Source organism: Oncorhynchus gorbuscha, unplaced genomic scaffold (assembly GCF_021184085.1).
Source record: "Oncorhynchus gorbuscha isolate QuinsamMale2020 ecotype Even-year unplaced genomic scaffold, OgorEven_v1.0 Un_scaffold_676, whole genome shotgun sequence".
NCBI classification, from domain to species: domain Eukaryota; kingdom Metazoa; phylum Chordata; class Actinopteri; order Salmoniformes; family Salmonidae; genus Oncorhynchus; species Oncorhynchus gorbuscha.
The window spans coordinates 343,348-364,470 of NW_025745494.1; the positions used below are offsets into that span (position 1 = coordinate 343,348).

Sequence of the window (21,123 nt, forward strand, 5' to 3'; positions counted from 1 at the left end):
AGTCGCTGGTGTGCGATGAGACAAGGACATCCCTACCGGCCAAACCCTCCCTAACCCGGACGACGCTAGGCCAATTGTGCGTCCTCTGGCCTGCTCGCCTCCCTACCACTGAGGAAGTACAGCTCCCGCTCAGCCCAGTCAAAACTGTTCGCTGCTCTGGCCCCCCAATGGTGGAACAAACTCCCTCACGACGCCAGGACAGCGGAGTCAATCACCACCTTCCGGAGACACCTGAAACCCCACCTCTAAGGAATACCTAGGACAGGATAAGTAATCCCTCTCACCCCCGCCCCCCCTTTAAGATTTAGATGCACTATTGTAAAGTGACTGTTCCACTGGATGTCATAAGGTGAATGCACCAATTTGTAAGTCTCTCTGGATAAGAGCGTCTGCTAAATGACTTAAATGTAAATGTATGCGTCGCCCCACGGAGCTCCCGGTCGCGGCCGGTTACGACAGAGCCTGGGCGCGAACCCAGAGTCTCTGGTGGCACAGCTGGCGCTGCAGTACAGCGCCCTTAACCAACATGCAGTCCAAGTTGTTAGGGAATCATCTTACGTAGACAGACACGGCTTGTCAATCAGGTCAGCGAGGTTTAGATGCTGACTGAATCTGCATGAAGGTAGGTACCTCTACCTTTAACTCCAGTCACTGTCATGGCAGTGCTCAAACCTACTAGGGAAGTGCCACAAACATCCCCACCTCTCTTACATACCATACTCAGTCTCTTGGGAAGCAGTGACACCTTGTGGACACTATGTGAAGTGCGCCTCCCTTACATACCATACTCAGTCTCTTGGGAAGCAGTGACACCTTGTGGACACTGTGAAGTGCGCCTCCCTTACATACCATACTCAGTCTCTTGGGAAACAGTGACACCTTGTGGACACTATGTGAAGTGCGCCTCCCTTACATACCATACTCAGTCTCTTGGGAAACAGTGACACCTTGTGGACACTATGTGAAGTGCGCCTCCCTTACATACCATACTAAGACTCTTGGGAAACAGTGACACCTTGTGGACACTATGTGAAGTGCGCCTCCCTTTACATACCATACTCAGTCTCTTGGGAAACAGTGACACCCTGTGGACACTATGTGAAGTGCCAGAACCTTCAGAATACTTATAATACATATCAGCATAAAAAAACAAGGATGATCCCAACAATATGAATATTTAGAGGATTCAACAACATGAATATTCAACAAGGATCCCAACAACATGAATATTCAACAGGAAGAGTCCCAACAACATGAATATTCAGAGGATTCAACAAGAAGGATCCCAACAACATGAATATTCAGAGGATTCAACAAGAAGGATCCCAACAACATGAATATTTCGATGATTCAACAACATGAATATTCAACAGGAAGGATCCCATCAACATGAATATTCAACAGGAAGGATCCCAACAACATGAATATTCAACAGGAAGGATCCCAACAACATGAATATTCAACAGGAAGGATCCCATCAACATGAATATTCAACAGGAAGGATCCCAACAACAGAGAAACTTACATGTTTTATAGACATCATTCACACTGACGAAGTCATTCATGTCAGCCAAAAGAACCGTGGTTTTCACGACTGTGGGAAAAGAAAAACAAATCAGGAAATTAATGGTTTTGCTAGATACAGTTTATAAACATCTAATATAAGTTTTTATAAAAACATCATAACTTACCACTGTCATATCCACACCCTGCTTCCTTCAGGATCTCCCCCATGTTTACCAGAGCCTGTATGGGGTAGAAATAGAGGGAAAGGGAATGCATTCAACTGAAATGTGTCTTCCGCATTTAACTGACATAAATCGACATCCACAGAGCCCAGGGGACAATGGGTTAACTGCCTTGTTCAGGGGAACAGTGGGTTAACTGCCTTGTTCAGGGGAACAGTGGGTTAACTGCCTTGTTCAGGGGAACAATGGGTTAACTGGTCTAGAAACAGTGGGTTAACTGCCTTGTTCAGGGGAACAGTGGGTTAACTGCCTTGTTCAGGGGAACAATGGGTTAACTGGTCTAGAAACAGTGGGTTAACTGCCTTGTTCAGGGGAACAGTGGGTTAACTGCCTTGTTCAGGGGAACAGTGGGTTAACTGGTCTAGGAACAGTGGGTTAACAGCCTTGCTCGGGGGAACAGTGGGTTAACAGCCTTGTTCAGGGGAACAGTGGGTTAACAGCCTTGTTCAGGGGAACAGTGGGTTAACTGCCTTGTTCGGGGAACAGTGGGTTAACTGCCTTGTTCAGGGGAACAGTGGGTTAACTGCCTTGTTCGGGGAACAGTGGGTTAACTGCCTTGTTCAGGGGAACAGTGGGTTAACTGCCTTGTTCAGGGGGAACAGTGGGTTAACTGCCTTGTTCGGGGAACAGTGGGTTAACTGCCTTGTTCGGGGGAACAGTGGGTTAACTGCCTTGTTCGGGGAACAGTGGGTTAACTGCCTTGTTCGGGGAACAGTGGGTTAACTGCCTTGTTCGGGGGAACAGTGGGTTAACTGCCTTGTTCGGGGAACAGTGGGTTAACTGCCTTGTTCGGGGAACAGTGGGTTAACTGCCTTGTTCGGGGAACAGTGGGTTAACTGCCTTGTTCGGGGGAACAGTGGGTTAACTGCCTTGTTCGGGGGAACAGTGGGTTAACTGCCTTGTTCGGGGGCAAAACGACAGATTTTGTACCTTCACAGCTCGGGGATTCGATCAAATCAGGGATTCGATCCAGCAACCTTTCGGTTACTGGCCCAACGCTCTAACCACTAGGCTGCCTGCAGCGCAAGTGGAAACACTTCAGTAGATGAGTGAGTTTCACAGATTTCCCCCCTCCCTCCGTCTGCGACATCCCTGTTCTATGTCTTGTGGTTGTAACTGAGAAAGAGGGGGGGGGGGGTCTAAGCTTCACCTCACCTGTTTGGTCTGAGCCTGGACCCCTCCCTCCACCAGCTGACCAGAGGCAGGGTCCATCCCCAGCTGGCCCGACACGTACATGGTCCTGTCCACCACCACCGCCTGGCTGGGAGACAGAACAACCAATATGAACACAGGACTGGACAGCTGATAAGATATTTACCAACATGGGACAGGTGAAATGTTCTCTCTGTCACATTCAAGATATCATAGACACTACTACTACTGCTACTACTGATACTACTGATACTACTACTACTACTGATACTACTGATACTACTACTGCTACTGCTACTACTGATACTACTACTACTGATACTACTACTACTGATACTACTACTACTGATACTACTGATACTACTACTGCTGATACTACTACTACTACTACTACTGATACTACTACTACTACTGCTACTGCTACTACTGATACTACTACTACTACTACTGATACTACTACTGCTGATACTACTACTACTACTACTACTACTACTACTACTACTGCTGATACTACTACTACTACTACTACTACTACTGCTGATACTACTACTACTGATACTACTACTACTGATACTACTGCTGCTACTGCTACTGCTACTACTACTACTGCTACTACTACTGCTACTACTACTGCTACTGATACTACTACTACTACTGCTGCTACTACTACTGCTACTACTACTACTACTGATACTGCTACTGCTACTACTACTGATGCTACTACTGCTACTACTACTGATGCTACTACTGCTACTACTACGGCTACTACTGATACTACTGCTACTGATACTACTGCTACTACTGCTGCTACTACTACTGATACTACTACTACTGATACTACTACTACTGCTATTACTACTACTACTGATACTTCTACTGCTACTACTGCTACTGCTACTGATACTGCTACTGCTACTGATACTACTGATACTACTACTGCTACTACTACTACTGCTACTACTGCTACTACTGCTACTACTGATACTGCTACTACTACTACTACTGCTACTACTGATACTACTACCACTACTGCTACTACTGATACTACTACCACTACTACTACTGCTGCTGCTGCTACTACTGATACTACTACTACTACTACTACGACTGATACTACTACTACTACTACGACTGATACTACTACTACTACGACTGATACTACTACTACTACGACTGATACTACTACTACTACTACTACTACTACTACTGATGCTACTGATACTACTACTGATACTACTACTGCTACTACTACCACTACTACCACTACTACTACTGATACTACTACTACTGCTACTGCTACTACTGATACTACTACTACTACTACTGCTACTGCTACCACTACTACTACTACTACTGCTACGACTACTACTACTACTACTACTGCTGCTACTACCGATACTACTACTACTGCTGCTACTACCGATACTACTACTACTGCTGCTACTACCGATACTACTACTACTACTGCTACTACTACTACTACTAACTGAAGCAAAAAAATCAAATGTCCTCAGTCTTTTCCATCCAGAACACAAGTAACACTGTTTGACTTTCCTGAAATCTAAATGGATACTTTACTGCCACCTACTGGTTAAACTGAGCAACCACACTGGGGACTGTTTCTGAATGTCATACAATATAGTGTGTACAATATACAGTAGGCTTAGAGTGCGCAACGACAGTGCCAGTCCACAGAATGCTCCATTCCAACACATAAACCTCTGTGCCAACTCTGCCAGTCACAGGCCTTCAGTCAAAAAGCACTTTACCCTGAAATAAAACTCAAAGCTCTCTCTCTCTCTCTCTCCAGTTTACAGCGGCGCCACAGCTCCACCTCCCACGATTATTGGGTAAAGAGGGTGACACCCCCTACCGTAACAGACCGCGAATGTCCCTTCACAGACGGAACAGAAATGCCAATACCGCATTGTGTGATTCATTGTACCCTGCCTGCGTAGACACACGAACAATGTTTAAAATAGTTGCTTACTGAATGAATGCAATCAAGAATATACTATTCTTATATATATACACATAAATACTCCGGACTCCGACATTGCTCGTCCTAATATTTCTATATTCCATTATTTAACATCGTGCACCTGCACTGTTAGATACTATAGCGCCGTTGAAGACAGGAACACAAGCATTTCGCTACAACCACAATAACATCTTGCTAAATATGTGTATGCGATCAATTTGATTTGATTTGATAAAAAAAATAGTCAGATCAACAGTGTGATAAAGGCTGCACAGCTCAACTTACCTGTACGGCCCGATAGCTGCTGGCGCTTTAGTGGTGTTGATAATCTTCCTGATGATCGAAGACATGATTAGAATTTGACACAACAAAAAAAACTCTTCACTTATAAAACAAAGAAGTTCCTGCTTTGAAGCCCGTGGACCTCTGAAATGACAGATCAGCCGGTAGAGAGCGTCTACTAGCGTAAAGTCTCAACTAAACGGGCCTACAAGTTTCATTAGACCCACAACTTATATTATTGTAATCGTTGTGGGTATTGGCAGGGTACTGATTCTTGCCCCAAAAACCGAAATGACGCTAAATTCAAAAAGTGTCATTTATTTTCTGACAATTTTGCCCTATTTTATTGACGTGACTAAATATATCTACTACATAAATAAAGTTTAAATAATTTTTTTTTTTAAATATCTACTATATACTACGTTTCCCATGAACACAATTGAACCGGAACAAGATACACGTCATATTTATGCGGAAGAGCTGAAGACAGAAATGTGAGCGTTACGGCGTGGTTTTGAAATATAACTGTTCCTCCATTCAGGTTTTGAAAGTGAATATATGGTCAGTTACTTTTGCAAATACATTGTGGTGTGATGGAAGTGGATAACTTCATAAGTCATTAGCGTAGCCTGTTTTTTGTCATGCAATGTAGTCGCATGATGTCCCAATGTGTTGCTAAGTAGCTAATTTAGCGAGCTCGTCTGCCGAGGTGGAGATTGACTGGCATGTCTTTCAAAGGTTTGCTGACAATAACATCCGATCAGTGACTGTGCAATTCACTCTTACATAGTAGCTAGTAGCCTGCTCGTGTCCCACGATAGGATCATTTTTTTGACAGCACCATTATCCTTATTATCAATGAGTCATGTTTATTTTCTGCAGAGCTATCAAACATGTCTACAGCCAAGCACAGGATGCGCGATAAGAAGATGAGGAACCAGCCGATCAACGTCACCTATTCCTCCCAGGGCAGCTCACACTGGAGGAACGGAGGGGACACCCCAACAGGTCGAGGCCATGATCTGTCTCCACATCCATGGGGCCAGGGGTCCTCCCACTCTGGCCATGCCCAGAGAGGGGGCTGGGTCCGGGGCCACCAGAGAGAAGGACACGGGGGATACCCGCAGGCTATGCCCACACACATCACTGGTAAGAACACCTTCCCTCTGCATACAGTTGTCAAATGTATTTTAAATGGATGTTCGTGTCTTGATGGGTTTTAAACTGATACAGGTTCTAACTGAGCACTTCTGCATGTCGAAGTTAAACCAGCTGTAAACAACAGCTTTTATTACATTCAATGGCATTTAGAATGAGTAAATCATGTCTGATGCTCCAACCCATTGACTCCCAGCCAGCCTTTTTGTGATGTGTGGTGCTGTGCCTCCTCAGCCTCAGCGTTTGCCAAGGCCCGGGCTGCGGAGGTGAACGCCATGTTGATGGCCGTCACCAAGACAACAGGCAGCTCCCATGTGTTTGGAGCTCTTCCTAAACACATGAGGAGGAGGGCCATGAGCCATAACACCAAGAGACTGCCCTGCAGGCTGAGACACATGGCCAACAACATGGTGGGTTTGTCTAAGTAACACACACACACACACACACACACACACACACACACACACACACACACACACACACACACACACACACACACACACACACACACACACACACACACAGTCACTCACTCTCAGTCACACACTCTCAGTCACACACACTCGGTCACAGTGAAACGCGGCCTTTCTCTCTCTTGACTTTAAAGCATGGTCCCAGATCTGTCTCTGTTATTGTCATGTCCATACATGGAGGAAGGACTAGCCACACCTAGAGCCGGACTGGTCACACCTAGAGCCTTCTGGTTACACCTAGAGCCGGACTGGCCACACCTAGAGCCGGACTGGCCACACGTAGAGCCTTCTGGTCACACCTAGAGCCGGACTGGTCACACCTAGAGCCTAGGACTGGCCACACCTAGAGCCTAGGACTGGCCACACCTAGAGCCTAGGACTGGCCACACCTAGAGCCTAGGACTGGCCACACCTAGAGCCGGACTGGCCACACCTAGAGCCGGACTGGCCACACCTAGAGCCTTCTGGTCACACCTAGAGCCTTCTGGTCACACCTAGAGCCTTCTGGTCACACCTAGAGCCTTCTGGTCACACCTAGAGCCGGACACCTAGAGCCGGACTGGCCACACCTAGAGCCGGACTGGCCACACCTAGAGCCGGACTGGCCACACCTAGAGCCGGACTGGCCACACCTAGAGCCGGACTGGCCACACCTAGAGCCGGACTGGCCACACCTAGAGCCGGACTGGCCACACCTAGAGCCGGACTGGCCACACCTAGAGCCGGACTGGCCACACCTAGAGCCGGACTGGCCACACCTAGAGCCGGACTGGCCACACCTAGAGCCGGACTGGCCACACCTAGAGCCGGACTGGCCACACCTAGAGCCGGACTGGCCACACCTAGAGCCGGACTGGCCACACCTAGAGCCGGACTGGCCACACGTAGAGCCGGACTGGCCACACCTAGAGCCGGACTGGCCACACGTAGAGCCGGACTGGCCACACGTAGAGCCGGACTGGCCACACGTAGAGCCGGACTGGCCACACCTAGAGCCTAGGACTGGCCACACCTAGAGCCTAGGACTGGCCACACCTAGAGCCTAGGACTGGCCACACCTAGAGCCTAGGACTGGCCACACCTAGAGCCTAGGACTGGCCACACCTAGAGCCTAGGACTGGCCACACCTAGAGCCTAGGACTGGCCACACCTAGAGCCGGACTGGCCACACCTAGAGCCGGACTGGCCACACCTAGAGCCGGACTGGCCACACCTAGAGCCGGACTGGCCACACCTAGAGCCGGACTGGCCACACCTAGAGCCGGACTGGCCACACCTAGAGCCAGACTAATATAAACATCCTGTATGTTTCCTCTGTGGTCCAGTTGGAGAAGAGTCAGAAGGCTGGTCACACCTAGAGCCAGACTAATATAAACATCCTGTATGTTTCCTCTGTGGTCCAGTTGGAGAAGAGTCAGAAGGCTGGTCACACCTAGAGCCAGACTAATATAAACATCCTGTATGTTTCCTCTGTGGTCCAGTTGGAGAAGAGTCAGAAGGCTGGTCAGAAGGTGAAGAAGGAACAGTCCAAGAGTAAGAGCCGTAAAGCCCGGCGTCGCCACGGCAACATGCTCCTGGAGTTCAACCGCCGCCAGCGGAAGAACCTGTGGCTGGAGACTCACATCTGGCACGCCAAGCGCTTCCACGTGGTCAAGAGATGGGGCTACTGTCTGGGAGACAGGCCAACCTACAAGTGTTACAGAGCCTGCTACAGAGCCATGAGCTCCCACTGTCTCCTACAGGTTAGTGTCTTTACCCACGCAGGCTTTTTGGAGGCTGGATATCTGGGAAGCACTTTGGGACAACTGATAGGAAATACATTTTGATTTGATTGACTGATTTTATAAGGTCCTGTTTAAATTACTGCTCAATAAGGTTAGGAGTTCTCCAGACCTGGGAAAACTCTAGTTTTAAATTACTGCTCAATAAGGTTAGGAGTTCTCCAGACCTGGGAAAACTCTAGTTTTAAATTACTGCTCAATAAGGTTAGGAGTTCTCCAGACCTGAGAAATCTCTAGTTTTAAATATTCTTTGTGGAAAGTTTAAAACATTTCTGGGGGACTATTTTCAATACAGATCCCCAACAGTGAGGGACATGGACTCATCTTAACATTGAGCTAGATCTAGACAACAGTGAGGGACATGGAATCACCTTAACATTGAGCTAGATCTAGACAACAGTGAGGGACATGAATCACCTTAACATTGAGCTAGATCTAGACAACAGTGAGGGACATGAATCACCTTAACATTTAGCTAGATCTAGACAACAGTGAGGGACATGAATCACCTTAACATTTAGCTAGATCTAGACAACAGTGAGGGACATGAATCACCTTAACATTTAGCTAGATCTAGACAACAGTGAGGGACATGAATCACCTTAACATTTAGCTAGATCTAGACGACAGTGAGGGACATGAATCACCTTAACATTTAGCTAGATCTAGGCAACAGTGAGGGACATGGACTCATCTTAACATTGAGCTAGATCTAGACAACAGTGAGGGACATGGATCATCTTAACATTGAGCTAGATCTAGACAACAGTGAGGGACATGGACTCATCTTAACATTGAGCTAGATCTAGACAACAGTGAGGGACATGAATCACCTTAACATTGAGCTAGATCTAGACAACAGTGAGGGACATGAATCACCTTAACATTGAGCTAGATCTAGACAACAGTGAGGGACATGAATCACCTTAACATTGAGCTAGATCTAGACAACAGTGAGGGACATGAATCATCTTAACATTGAGCTAGGTAACAGTGAGGGACATGAATCACCTTAACATTTAGCTAGATCTAGACAACAGTGAGGGACATGAATCACCTTAACATTTAGCTAGATCTAGGCAACAGTGAGGGACATGGACTCATCTTAACATTGAGCTAGATCTAGACAACAGTGAGGGACATGGACTCATCTTAACATTGAGCTAGGTAACAGTGAGGGACATGAATCACCTTAACATTTAGCTAGATCTAGACAACAGTGAGGGACATGGACTCATCTTAACATTGAGCTAGGTAACAGTGAGGGACATGAATCACCTTAACATTGAGCTAGATCTAGACAACAGTGAGGGACATGAATCACCTTAACATTGAGCTAGGTAACAGTGAGGGACATGAATCACCTTAACATTGAGCTAGATCTAGACAACAGTGAGGGACATGAATCATCTTAACATTGAGCTAGATCTAGACAACAGTGAGGGACATGAATCACCTTAACATTGAGCTAGATCTAGACAACAGTGAGGGACATGAATCACCTTAACATTTAGCTAGATCTAGACAACAGTGAGGGACATGAATCACCTTAACATTTAGCTAGATCTAGACAACAGTGAGGGACATGAATCACCTTAACATTGAGCTAGATCTAGACGACAGTGAGGGACATGAATCACCTTAACATTTAGCTATATCTAGGCAACAGTGAGGGACATGAATCATCTTAACATTGATCTAGACAACAGTGAGGGACATGAATCACCTTAACATTGAGCTAGATCTAGACAACAGTGAGGGACATGAATCATCTTAACATTGAGCTAGATCTAGACAACAGTGAGGGACATGAATCACCTTAACATTGAGCTAGATCTAGACAACAGTGAGGGACATGAATCACCTTAACATTGAGCTAGATCTAGACAACAGTGAGGGACATGAATCACCTTAACATTGAGCTAGATCTAGACAACAGTGAGGGACATGAATCACCTTAACATTGAGCTAGATCTAGACAACAGTGAGGGACATGAATCATCTTAACATTGAGCTAGACAACAGTGAGGGACATGAATCACCTTAACATTGAGCTAGATCTAGACAACAGTGAAGGACATGAATCATCTTAACATTGAGCTAGATCTAGACAACAGTGAGGGACATGAATCACCTTAACATTGAGCTAGATCTAGACAACAGTGAGGGACATGAATCACCTTAACATTGAGCTAGATCTAGACAACAGTGAGGGACATGAATCACCTTAACATTGAGCTAGATCTAGACAACAGTGAGGGACATGAATCACCTTAACATTGAGCTAGATCTAGACAACAGTGAGGGACATGAATCACCTTAACATTGAGCTAGATCTAGACAACAGTGAGGGACATGAATCACCTTAACATTTAGCTATATCTAGACAACAGTGAGGGACATGAATCACCTTAACATTCAAAGTACAATGACTAAAATACATGCATAATATAATACAGTAACACGAGACGTTCTTCTGTTCTAATAGGTTTACTGTGGGATCTCTACAGTAGTAGTCTCTGTAACAGGTTTACTGTGGGATCTCTACAATAGTAGTCTCTGTTACAGTTCTAATGGGTTTACTGTGGGATCTCTACAATAGTAGTCTCTGTTACAGCTCTAATAGGTTTACTGTGGGATCTCTACGATAGTAGTCTCTGTTACAGCTCTAATAGGTTTACTGTGGGATCTCTACGATAGTAGTCTCTGTTACAGCTCTAATAGGTTTACTGTGGGCTCTCTACAATAGTAGTCTCTGTTACAGTTCTAATAGGTTTACTGTGGGATCTCTACAATAGTAGTCTCTGTTACAGCTCTAATAGGTTTACTGTGGGATCTCTACAATAGTAGTCTCTGTAACAGTTCTAATAGGTTTACTGTGGGATCTCTACAATAGTAGTCTCTGTAACAGTTCTAATAGGTTTACTGTGGGATCTCTACAATAGTAGTCTCTGTTACAGTTCTAATAGGTTTACTGTGGGATCTCTACAATAGTAGTCTCTGTAACAGTTCTAATAGGTTTACTGTGGGATCTCTACAATAGTAGTCTCTGTAACAGTTCTAATAGGTTTACTGTGGGATCTCTACAATAGTAGTCTCTGTAACAGTTCTAATAGGTTTACTGTGGGATCTCTACAATAGTAGTCTCTGTTACAGTTCTAATAGGTTTACTGTGGGATCTCTACAATAGTAGTGTCTGTAACAGTTCTAATAGGTTTACTGTGGGATCTCTACAATAGTAGTCTCTGTTACAGTTCTAATAGGTTTACTGTGGGCTCTCTACAATAGTAGTCTCTGTTACAGCTCTAATAGGTTTACTGTGGGATCTCTACAATAGTAGTCTCTGTTACAGCTCTAATAGGTTTACTGTGGGATCTCTACAATAGTAGTCTCTGTAACAGTTCTAATAGGTTTACTGTGGGATCTCTACAATAGTAGTCTCTGTAACAGTTCTAATAGGTTTACTGTGGGATCTCTACAATAGTAGTCTCTGTTACAGTTCTAATAGGTTTACTGTGGGATCTCTACAATAGTAGTCTCTGTAACAGTTCTAATAGGTTTACTGTGGGATCTCTACAATAGTAGTCTCTGTAACAGTTCTAATAGGTTTACTGTGGGATCTCTACAATAGTAGTCTCTGTAACAGTTCTAATAGGTTTACTGTGGGATCTCTACAATAGTAGTCTCTGTTACAGTTCTAATAGGTTTACTGTGGGATCTCTACAATAGTAGTGTCTGTAACAGTTCTAATAGGTTTACTGTGGGATCTCTACAATAGTAGTCTCTGTTACAGTTCTAATAGGTTTACTGTGGGATCTCTACAATAGTAGTCTCTGTAACAGTTCTAATAGGTTTACTGTGGGATCTCTACAATAGTAGTCTCTGTTACAGTTCTAATAGGTTTACTGTGGGATCTCTACAATAGTAGTCTCTGTTACAGTTCTAATAGGTTTACTGTGGGATCTCTACAATAGTAGTCTCTGTTACAGGTTTACTGTGGGATCTCTACAATAGTAGTCTCTGTAACAGTTCTAATAGGTTTACTGTGGGATCTCTACAGTAGTAGTCTCTGTAACAGTTCTAATAGGTTTACTGTGGGATCTCTACAATAGTAGTCTCTGTTACAGGTTTACTGTGGGATCTCTACAATAGTAGTCTCTGTTACAGGTTTACTGTGGGATCTCTACAATAGTAGTCTCTGTTACAGCTCTAATAGGTTTACTGTGGGATCTCTACAATAGTAGTCTCTGTAACAGTTCTAATAGGTTTACTGTGGGATCTCTACAGTAGTAGTCTCTGTTACAGGTTTACTGTGGGATCTCTACAATAGTAGTCTCTGTTACAGGTTTACTGTGGGATCTCTACAGTAGTAGTCTCTGTAACAGTTCTAATAGGTTTACTGTGGGATCTCTACAGTAGTAGTCTCTGTAACAGTTCTAATAGGTTTACTGTGGGATCTCTACAATAGTAGTCTCTGTAACAGGTCTAATAGGTTTACTGTGGGATCTCTACAATAGTAGTCTCTGTTACAGCTCTAATAGGTTTACTGTGGGATCTCTACGATAGTAGTCTCTGTTACAGTTCTAATAGGTTTACTGTGGGATCTCTACAATAGTAGTCTCTGTAACAGTTCTAATAGGTTTACTGTGGGATCTCTACAATAGTAGTCTCTGTTACAGTTCTAATAGGTTTACTGTGGGATCTATACAATAGTAGTCTCTGTTACAGTTCTAATAGGTTTACTGTGGGATCTCTACAATAGTAGTCTCTGTAACAGTTCTAATAGGTTTACTGTGGGATCTCTACAATAGTAGTCTCTGTTACAGTTCTAATAGGTTTACTGTGGGATCTCTACAATAGTAGTCTCTGTTACAGTTCTAATAGGTTTACTGTGGGATCTCTACAATAGTAGTCTCTGTTACAGGTTTACTGTGGGATCTCTACAATAGTAGTCTCTGTAACAGTTCTAATAGGTTTACTGTGGGATCTCTACAGTAGTAGTCTCTGTAACAGTTCTAATAGGTTTACTGTGGGATCTCTACAATAGTAGTCTCTGTTACAGGTTTACTGTGGGATCTCTACAATAGTAGTCTCTGTTACAGGTTTACTGTGGGATCTCTACAATAGTAGTCTCTGTTACAGCTCTAATAGGTTTACTGTGGGATCTCTACAATAGTAGTCTCTGTAACAGTTCTAATAGGTTTACTGTGGGATCTCTACAGTAGTAGTCTCTGTAACAGTTCTAATAGGTTTACTGTGGGATCTCTACAGTAGTAGTCTCTGTAACAGTTCTAATAGGTTTACTGTGGGATCTCTACAGTAGTAGTCTCTGTAACAGTTCTAATAGGTTTACTGTGGGATCTCTACAATAGTAGTCTCTCTAACAGGTCTAATAGGTTTACTGTGGATCTCTACAATAGTAGTCTCTGTTAGTTCTAATAGGTTTACTGTGGGATCTCTACAGTAGTAGTCTCTGTTACAGTTCTAATAGGTTTACTGTGGGATCTCTACAATAGTAGTCTCTGTAACAGTTCTAATAGGTTTACTGTGGGCTCTCTACAATAGTGGTCTCTGTAACAGTTCTAATAGGTTTACTGTGGGATCTCTACAATAGTAGTCTCTGTAATAGGTTTACTGTGGGATCTCTACAATAGTAGTCTCTGTAACAGGTTTACTGTGGGATCTCTACAATAGTAGTCTCTGTAACAGTTCTAATAGGTTTACTGTGGGATCTCTACAATAGTAGTCTCTGTAATAGGTTTACTGTGGGATCTCTATAATAGTAGTCTCTGTAACAGTTCTAATAGGTTTACTGTGGGATCTCTACTAATAGTAGTCTCTGTAAAGTATATAATCAATTAAAACTGTTTTCTACTCAGGTCTGGTGTTCACACGGTACATGAGCGACAACCACTTTAAATGTTTGCTGTGTAATCAGATATGAATACAGCATTTTGGTAAATTTGTCTTTTTGCGGTTTCCAAACTGTAAAATGATATTTTTGAAGTGTTGGAGGATTCACTTAGGGTTACATACTGTCTCCCCCCCCCTACCCAGGACATGTCGTACTACTGCTGTGTGGAGTTACAGGGGCCAGGGGAACAGCTGTTAGCTGCTCTGTCTAAGCTGACCAGCAAGGAAACTGGTAAGTACTTGCTTTCGTGTTTTCCCTCCTCAACAAACAAACAACCACAATTGTCAATCATGCTGCGTTTTAGATGGTACTTGGTAGATGGTACTTGGTAGATGGTACTTGGTAGATGGTACGAGGTAGACGGCATGCTGCGTTTTAGATGGTACGAGGTAGATGGTACGAGGTAGATGGTACGAGGTAGATGGTACGAGGTAGATGTCATGCTGCACTTTAGATGGTACGAGGTAGACGGCATGTTTTAGATGGTACGAGGTAGATGGTGCGAGGTAGACTGCATGCTGCGCTTTAGATGGTACGAGGTAGATGGCATGTTTTAGACTGCATGCTGCGTTTTAGATGGTGCGAGGTAGACTGCATGCTGCGTTTTAGATGGTACGAGGTAGATGTCATGCTGCGTTTTAGATGGTACGAGGTAGACGGCATGCTGGGTTTTAGATGGTACGAGGTAGATGGCATGCTGGGTTTTAGATGGTACGAGGTAGATGGCATGCTGGGTTTTAGATGGTACGAGGTAGATGGCATGCTGCGTTTTAGATGGTACGAGGTAGATGGTATGCTGCGTTTTAGATGGTACGAGGTAGATGGCATGCTGCGCTTTAGTTGGTACGAGGTAGATGGTACGAGGTAGATGTCATGCTGCGCTTTAGATGGTACGAGGTAGATGGTACGAGGTAGACGGCATGCTGCGCTTTAGATGGTACGAGGTAGATGGTACGAGGTAGATGTCATGCTGCGCTTTAGATGGTACGAGGTAGATGGTACGAGGTAGACGGCATGCTGCGCTTTAGATGGTACGAGGTAGATGGTATGCTGCGCTTTAGATGGTACTGGTAGATGGTACTTTAGATGGTACGAGGTAGATGGCGCTAGATGGTACGAGGTAGACGGCATGCTGCGCTTTAGATGGTACGAGGTAGATGGTATGCTGCGCTTTAGATGGTACGAGGTAGATGGTACGAGGTAGATGGTACGAGGTAGACGGCATGCTGCGCTTTAGATGGTACGAGGTAGACGGCATGCTGCGCTTTAGATGGTACGCGGTAGATGGTATGCTGCGCTTTAGATGGTACGAGGTAGATGGTACGAGGTAGATGGTACGAGGTAGACGGCATGCTGCGTTTTAGATGGTACGAGGTAGACGGCAAACTAAGATGTCCGTTGTTTTCAACGAGAGCGCAACGGTAAACGCCGTTGAGGCACGGCGGTGAATGCCATGTGCCGCCACGGTAGACGGGACTTGGCCACCAGAGTTGAAAAAAAATATTTCACCTTTTACCATCTGTGTTGTTTTCTACTGGATGTTGATATGCACCGTTTAGTGAAATCACCATAGCAACGCGTACCGTCGTGCCGGCTTGTTTTTGCCGTCAGCCTCTTCCTTGCTTTCTTGCCCCGCTCTGCCGACTGGTATGACTGGTCTTCATGTCCCTCGTCTAAACGCAGCATCGCTCTGCCGACTGGTATGACTGGTCTTCATGTCCCTCGTCTAAACGCAGCATCGCCCTGCTGACTGGTCTTCATGTCCCTCGTCTAAACGCAGCATCGCTCTGCCGACTGGTATGACTGGTCTTCATGTCCCTCGTCTAAACACAGCATCGCTCTGCTGACTGATCTTCATGTCCCTCGTCTAAATGCAGCATCGCTCTGCTGACTGGTCTTCATGTCCCTCGTCTAAACACAGCATCGCTCTGCTGACTGATAACACAGCATCGCTCTGCCGACTGGTCTTCATGTCCCTCGTCTAAACGCAGCATCGCTCTGCTGACTGGTCTTCATGTCCCTCGTCTAAACGCAGCATCGCTCTGCTGACTGGTCTTCATGTCCCTCGTCTAAACGCAGCATCGCTCTGCTGACTGGTCTTCATGTCCCTCGTCTAAACGCAGCATCGCTCTGCTGACTGGTCTTCATGTCCCTCGTCTAAACGCAGCATCGCTCTGCTGACTGGTCTTCATGTCCCTCGTCTAAACGCAGCATCGCTCTGCTGACTGGTCTTCATGTCCCTCGTCTAAACGCAGCATCGCTCTGCTGACTGATCTTCATGTCCCTCGTCTAAACGCAGCATCGCTCTGCTGACGGATCTTCATGTCCCTCGTCTAAACGCAGCATCGCTCTGCTGACTGGTCTTCATGTCCCTCGTCTAAACGCAGCATCGGTCTGCTGACTGATCTTCATGTCCCTCGTCTAAACGCAGCATCGCTCTGCTGACTGATCTTCATGTCCCTCGTCTAAACGCAGCATCGCTCTGCTGACTGATCTTCATGTCCCTCGTCTAAACGCAGCATCGCTCTGCTGACTGATAACACAGCATCGCTCTGCTGACTGATAACGCAGCATCGCTCTGCTGACTGATCTTCATGTCCCTCGTCTAAACACAGCATCGCTCTGCTGACTGATAACGCAGCATCGCTCTGTTGACTGGTCTTCATGTCCCTCGTCTAAACGCAGCATCGCTCTGCTGACTGGTCTTCATGTCCCTCGTCTAAACGCAGCATCGCTCTGCTGACTGGTCTTCATGTCCCTCGTCTAAACGCAGCATCGCTCTGCTGACTGGTCTTCATGTCCCTCGTCTAAACGCAGCATCGCTCTGCTGACTGGTATGACTGGTCTTCATGTCCCTCGTCTAAACGCAGCATCGGTCTGCTGACTGGTCTTCATGTCCCTCGTCTAAACGCAGCATCGCTCTGCTGACTGGTCTTCATGTCCCTCGTCTAAACGCAGCATCGCTCTGCTGACTGATCTTCATGTCCCTCGTCTAAACGCAGCATCGCTCTGCCGACTGATCTTCATGTCCCTCGTCTAAACGCAGCACGCTCTTGACTGATCTTCATGTCCCTCGTCTAAACGCAGCATCGCTCTGCTGACTGGTCTTCATGTCCCTCGTCTAAACGCAGCATCGCTCTGCTGACTGGTCTTCATGTCCCTCGTCTAAACGCAGCATCGCTCTGCGGACTGATCTTCATGTCCCTCGTCTAAACGCAGCATCGCTCTGCTGACTGATCTTCATGTCCCTCGTCTAAACGCAGCATCGCTCTGCCGACTGGTCTTCATGTCCCTCGTCTAAACGCAGCATCGCTCTGCTGACTGGTCTTCATGTCCCTCGTCTAAACGCAGCATCGCTCTGCTGACTGGTCTTCATGTCCCTCGTCTAAACGCAGCATCGCTCTGCTGACTGGTCTTCATGTCCCTCGTCTAAACGCAGCATCAGTCTCGATTTATATACAAATATTTCAGTATAAAGATTGAAAATGTGAACCAACTGAAAGCTTTGAGTCGGTCTAACAAATATGACTCGCTGCTTTACGGTGTTATTAACGACGTGTTGTACCTGCAGGGCCTACGTTTGTAGTAACAGTACAGTATTATTGATGATGACGTGTTGTACCTGCAGGGCCTACGTTTGTAGTAACAGTACGGTATTATTGATGACGTGTTGTACCTGCAGGGCCTACGTTTGTAGTAACAGTACGGTATTATTGACGATGACGTGTTGTACCTGCAGGGCCTACGTTTGTAGTAACAGTACGGTATTATTGATGACGTGTTGTACCTGCAGGGCCTACGTTTGTAGTAACAGTACGGTATTATTGACGATGACGTGTTGTCCCTGCAGGGCCTACGTTTGTAGTAACAGTACGGTATTATTGAGGATGACGTGTTGTACCTGCAGGGCCTACGTTTGTAGTAACAGTACGGTGTTATTGACGATGACGTGTTGTACCTGCAGGGCCTACGTTTGTAGTAACAGTACGGTGTTATTGACGATGACGTGTTGTACCTGCAGGGCCTACGTTTGTAGTAACAGTACGGTATTATTAACGATGACGTGTTGTACCTGCAGGGCCTACGTTTGTAGTAACAGTACGGTATTATTGATGATGACGTGTTGTACCTGCAGGGCCTACGTTTGTAGTAACAGTACGGTATTATTGAGGATGACGTGTTGTACCTGCAGGGCCTACGTTTGTAGTAACAGTACGGTATTATTGACGATGACGTGTTGTACCTGCAGGGCCTACGTTTGTAGTAACAGTACGGTATTATTGATGACGTGTTGTACCTGCAGGGCCTACGTTTGTAGTAACAGTACGGTATTATTAACGATGATGTGTTGTACCTGCAGGGCCTACGTTTGTAGTAACAGTACGGTATTATTGATGACGTGTTGTACCTGCAGGGCCTACGTTTGTAGTAACAGTACGGTATTATTGATGATGACGTGTTGTACCTGCAGGGCCTACGTTTGTAGTAACAGTACGGTATTATTGAGGATGACGTGTTGTACCTGCAGGGCCTACGTTTGTAGTAACAGTACGGTATTATTGACGATGACGTGTTGTACCTGCAGGGCCTACGTTTGCAGCAGCCATGTGTGTTTCAGGCAGGAGACAGGGCAGTGTGGTGGTGTACCGAGCAGGACAGTACCCTCTCCAGCCCCTGGGGCCTGTCACATTCCTCTGGAGGCCCACAACGCAGGGCCGGGGGGGCCAGGAGGACCAGGGCTCCCAGGGATCAACACACAGACAGCTGTGGATCTGGGCTCACCCCACCATGAAAACGGTCAGAGCGACTCATATGCAGAATCAATCAGTAGTAGAAGTATTGAACAACCATTTAACTATTGATTGATGGTGTCTTTGTTGTTGTCTATAATCTGGTGAACTCAGATGTCCCCTTTGGGATCGGGAAAGTACTATCCAATCAGATGTCCCCTTTGGGATCGGGAAAGTACTATCCAATCAGATGTCCCCTTTGGGATCGGGAAAGTACTATCCAATCAGATGTCCCCTTTGGGATCGGGAAAGTACTATCCAATCAGATGTCCCCTTTGGGATCGGGAAAGTACTATTCATTCTGACTGTGCCCTGTGTCGTGACTGTGCCCTGTGTCGTGACTGTGCCCTGTGTCGTGACTGTGCCCTGTGTCGTGACTGTGCCCTGTGTCGTGACTGTGCCCTGTGTCGTGACTGTCCCCTGTGTCGTGACTGTGCCCTGTGTCGTGACTGTCCCCTGTGTCGTGACTGTCCCCTGTGTCGTGACTGTCCCCTGTGTCGTGACTGTCCCCTGTGTCGTGACTGTGCCCTGTGTCGTGACTGTGCCCTGTGTCGTGACTGTGCCCTGTGTCGTGACTGTGCCCTGTGTCGTGACTGTGCCCTGTGTCGTGACTGTGCCCTGTGTCGTGACTGTGCCCTGTGTCGTGACTGTGCCCTGTGTCGTGACTGTGCCCTGTGTCGTGACTGTGCTCTGTGTCGTGACTGTGCCCTGTGTCAGGACCTCCTCCCAGAGCTGCAGGCTGTCTGTCAGTGTTCTGAGGCTGTCCTTCCACCTGCTCCAGTGGACCTCCCTGTCCCACAGCCAGCCCCTACCCCCACCTTGGCCCCCGGTCCTGGGGCTGGTCCTGAGGTGGTGCAGGCCTCTGGTTCTGGTTCTAAGAGGAAGTGGTCGTCCAGGGAGCCTGAGGCTGCTGGACCACCAGCCAAGAAGCTCCTGGGATACAGTACCATTTCTGCTACGACACCCGTAACCTGGAGGTCCAGTACCACTGGTATAGTCATCAGGTGGGTTCTGACTGGTACCACTGGTATGGTCATCAGGTGGGTTCTGACTGGTACCACTGGTATAGTCATCAGGTGGGTTCTGACTGGTACCACTGGTATAGTCATCAGGTGGGTTCTGACTGGTATAGTCATCAGGTGGGTTCTGACTGGTACCACTGGTATAGTCATCAGGTGGGTTCTGACTGGTATGGTAGTCATCAGGTGGGTTCTGACTGGTACCACTGGTATAGTCATCAGGTGGGTTCTGACTGGTACCACTGGTATAGTCATCAGGTGGGTTCTGACTGGTACCACTGGTATAGTCATCAGGTGGGTTCTGACTGGTACCACTGGTATAGTCATCAGGTGGGTTCTGACTGGTACCACTGGTATAGTCATCAGGTGGGTTCTGACTGGTACCACTGGTATAGTCATCAGGTGGGTTCTGACTGGTACCACTGGTATAGTCATCAGGTGGGTTCTGACTGGTACCACTGGTATAGTCATCAGGTGGGTTCTGACTGGTACCACTGGTATAGTCATCAGGTGGGTTCTGACTGGTACCACTGGTATAGTCATCAGGTGGGTTCTGACTGGTACCACTGGTTTAGTCATATTTTAGAGTTTTCTGTCAATTTTATAAACCCCTCCCTTTATAAACCCCTCCCTTTATAAACCCCTCCCTTTATAAACCCCCTCCCTTTATAAACCCCCTCCCTTTATAAACCCCTCCCTTTATAAAACCCCTCCCTTTATAAAACCCCTCTCTTTATAAAACCCCTCTCTTTATAAAACCCCTCTCTTTATAAAACCCCTCTCTTTATAAAACCCCTCTCTTTATAAAACCCCTCCCTTTATAAA

General features: G+C 46.1%; 2 protein-coding genes across 2 annotated transcripts in view; one reads left to right on the top strand and one right to left on the bottom strand.

The window, feature by feature from the left end:
- LOC124019076 (2-iminobutanoate/2-iminopropanoate deaminase-like) overlaps window positions 1-5,336 on the bottom strand; it is an 8,832-nt gene extending 3,496 nt beyond the window's left edge. Inside the window, exons 1-4 of the mRNA XM_046334437.1 lie at window positions 5,167-5,336; window positions 2,904-3,009; window positions 1,692-1,746; window positions 1,526-1,594 (exon numbers count right to left, since the gene is read on the bottom strand). Of these exons, the coding sequence (XP_046190393.1) occupies window positions 1,526-1,594; window positions 1,692-1,746; window positions 2,904-3,009; window positions 5,167-5,231 (295 nt within the window). The 5' untranslated portion in view covers window positions 5,232-5,336. The remainder of the gene's footprint in view (window positions 1-1,525; window positions 1,595-1,691; window positions 1,747-2,903; window positions 3,010-5,166) is intronic.
- Window positions 5,337-5,748: 412 nt separating this feature from the next.
- LOC124019082 (ribonucleases P/MRP protein subunit POP1-like) overlaps window positions 5,749-21,123 on the top strand; it is a 32,394-nt gene continuing 17,019 nt past the window's right edge. The window contains exons 1-7 of the mRNA XM_046334443.1: window positions 5,749-5,901; window positions 6,046-6,312; window positions 6,556-6,731; window positions 8,276-8,536; window positions 14,633-14,720; window positions 19,075-19,286; window positions 19,997-20,283. Coding sequence (XP_046190399.1) covers window positions 5,889-5,901; window positions 6,046-6,312; window positions 6,556-6,731; window positions 8,276-8,536; window positions 14,633-14,720; window positions 19,075-19,286; window positions 19,997-20,283 — 1,304 coding nt within the window. The 5' untranslated portion in view covers window positions 5,749-5,888. The remainder of the gene's footprint in view (window positions 5,902-6,045; window positions 6,313-6,555; window positions 6,732-8,275; window positions 8,537-14,632; window positions 14,721-19,074; window positions 19,287-19,996; window positions 20,284-21,123) is intronic.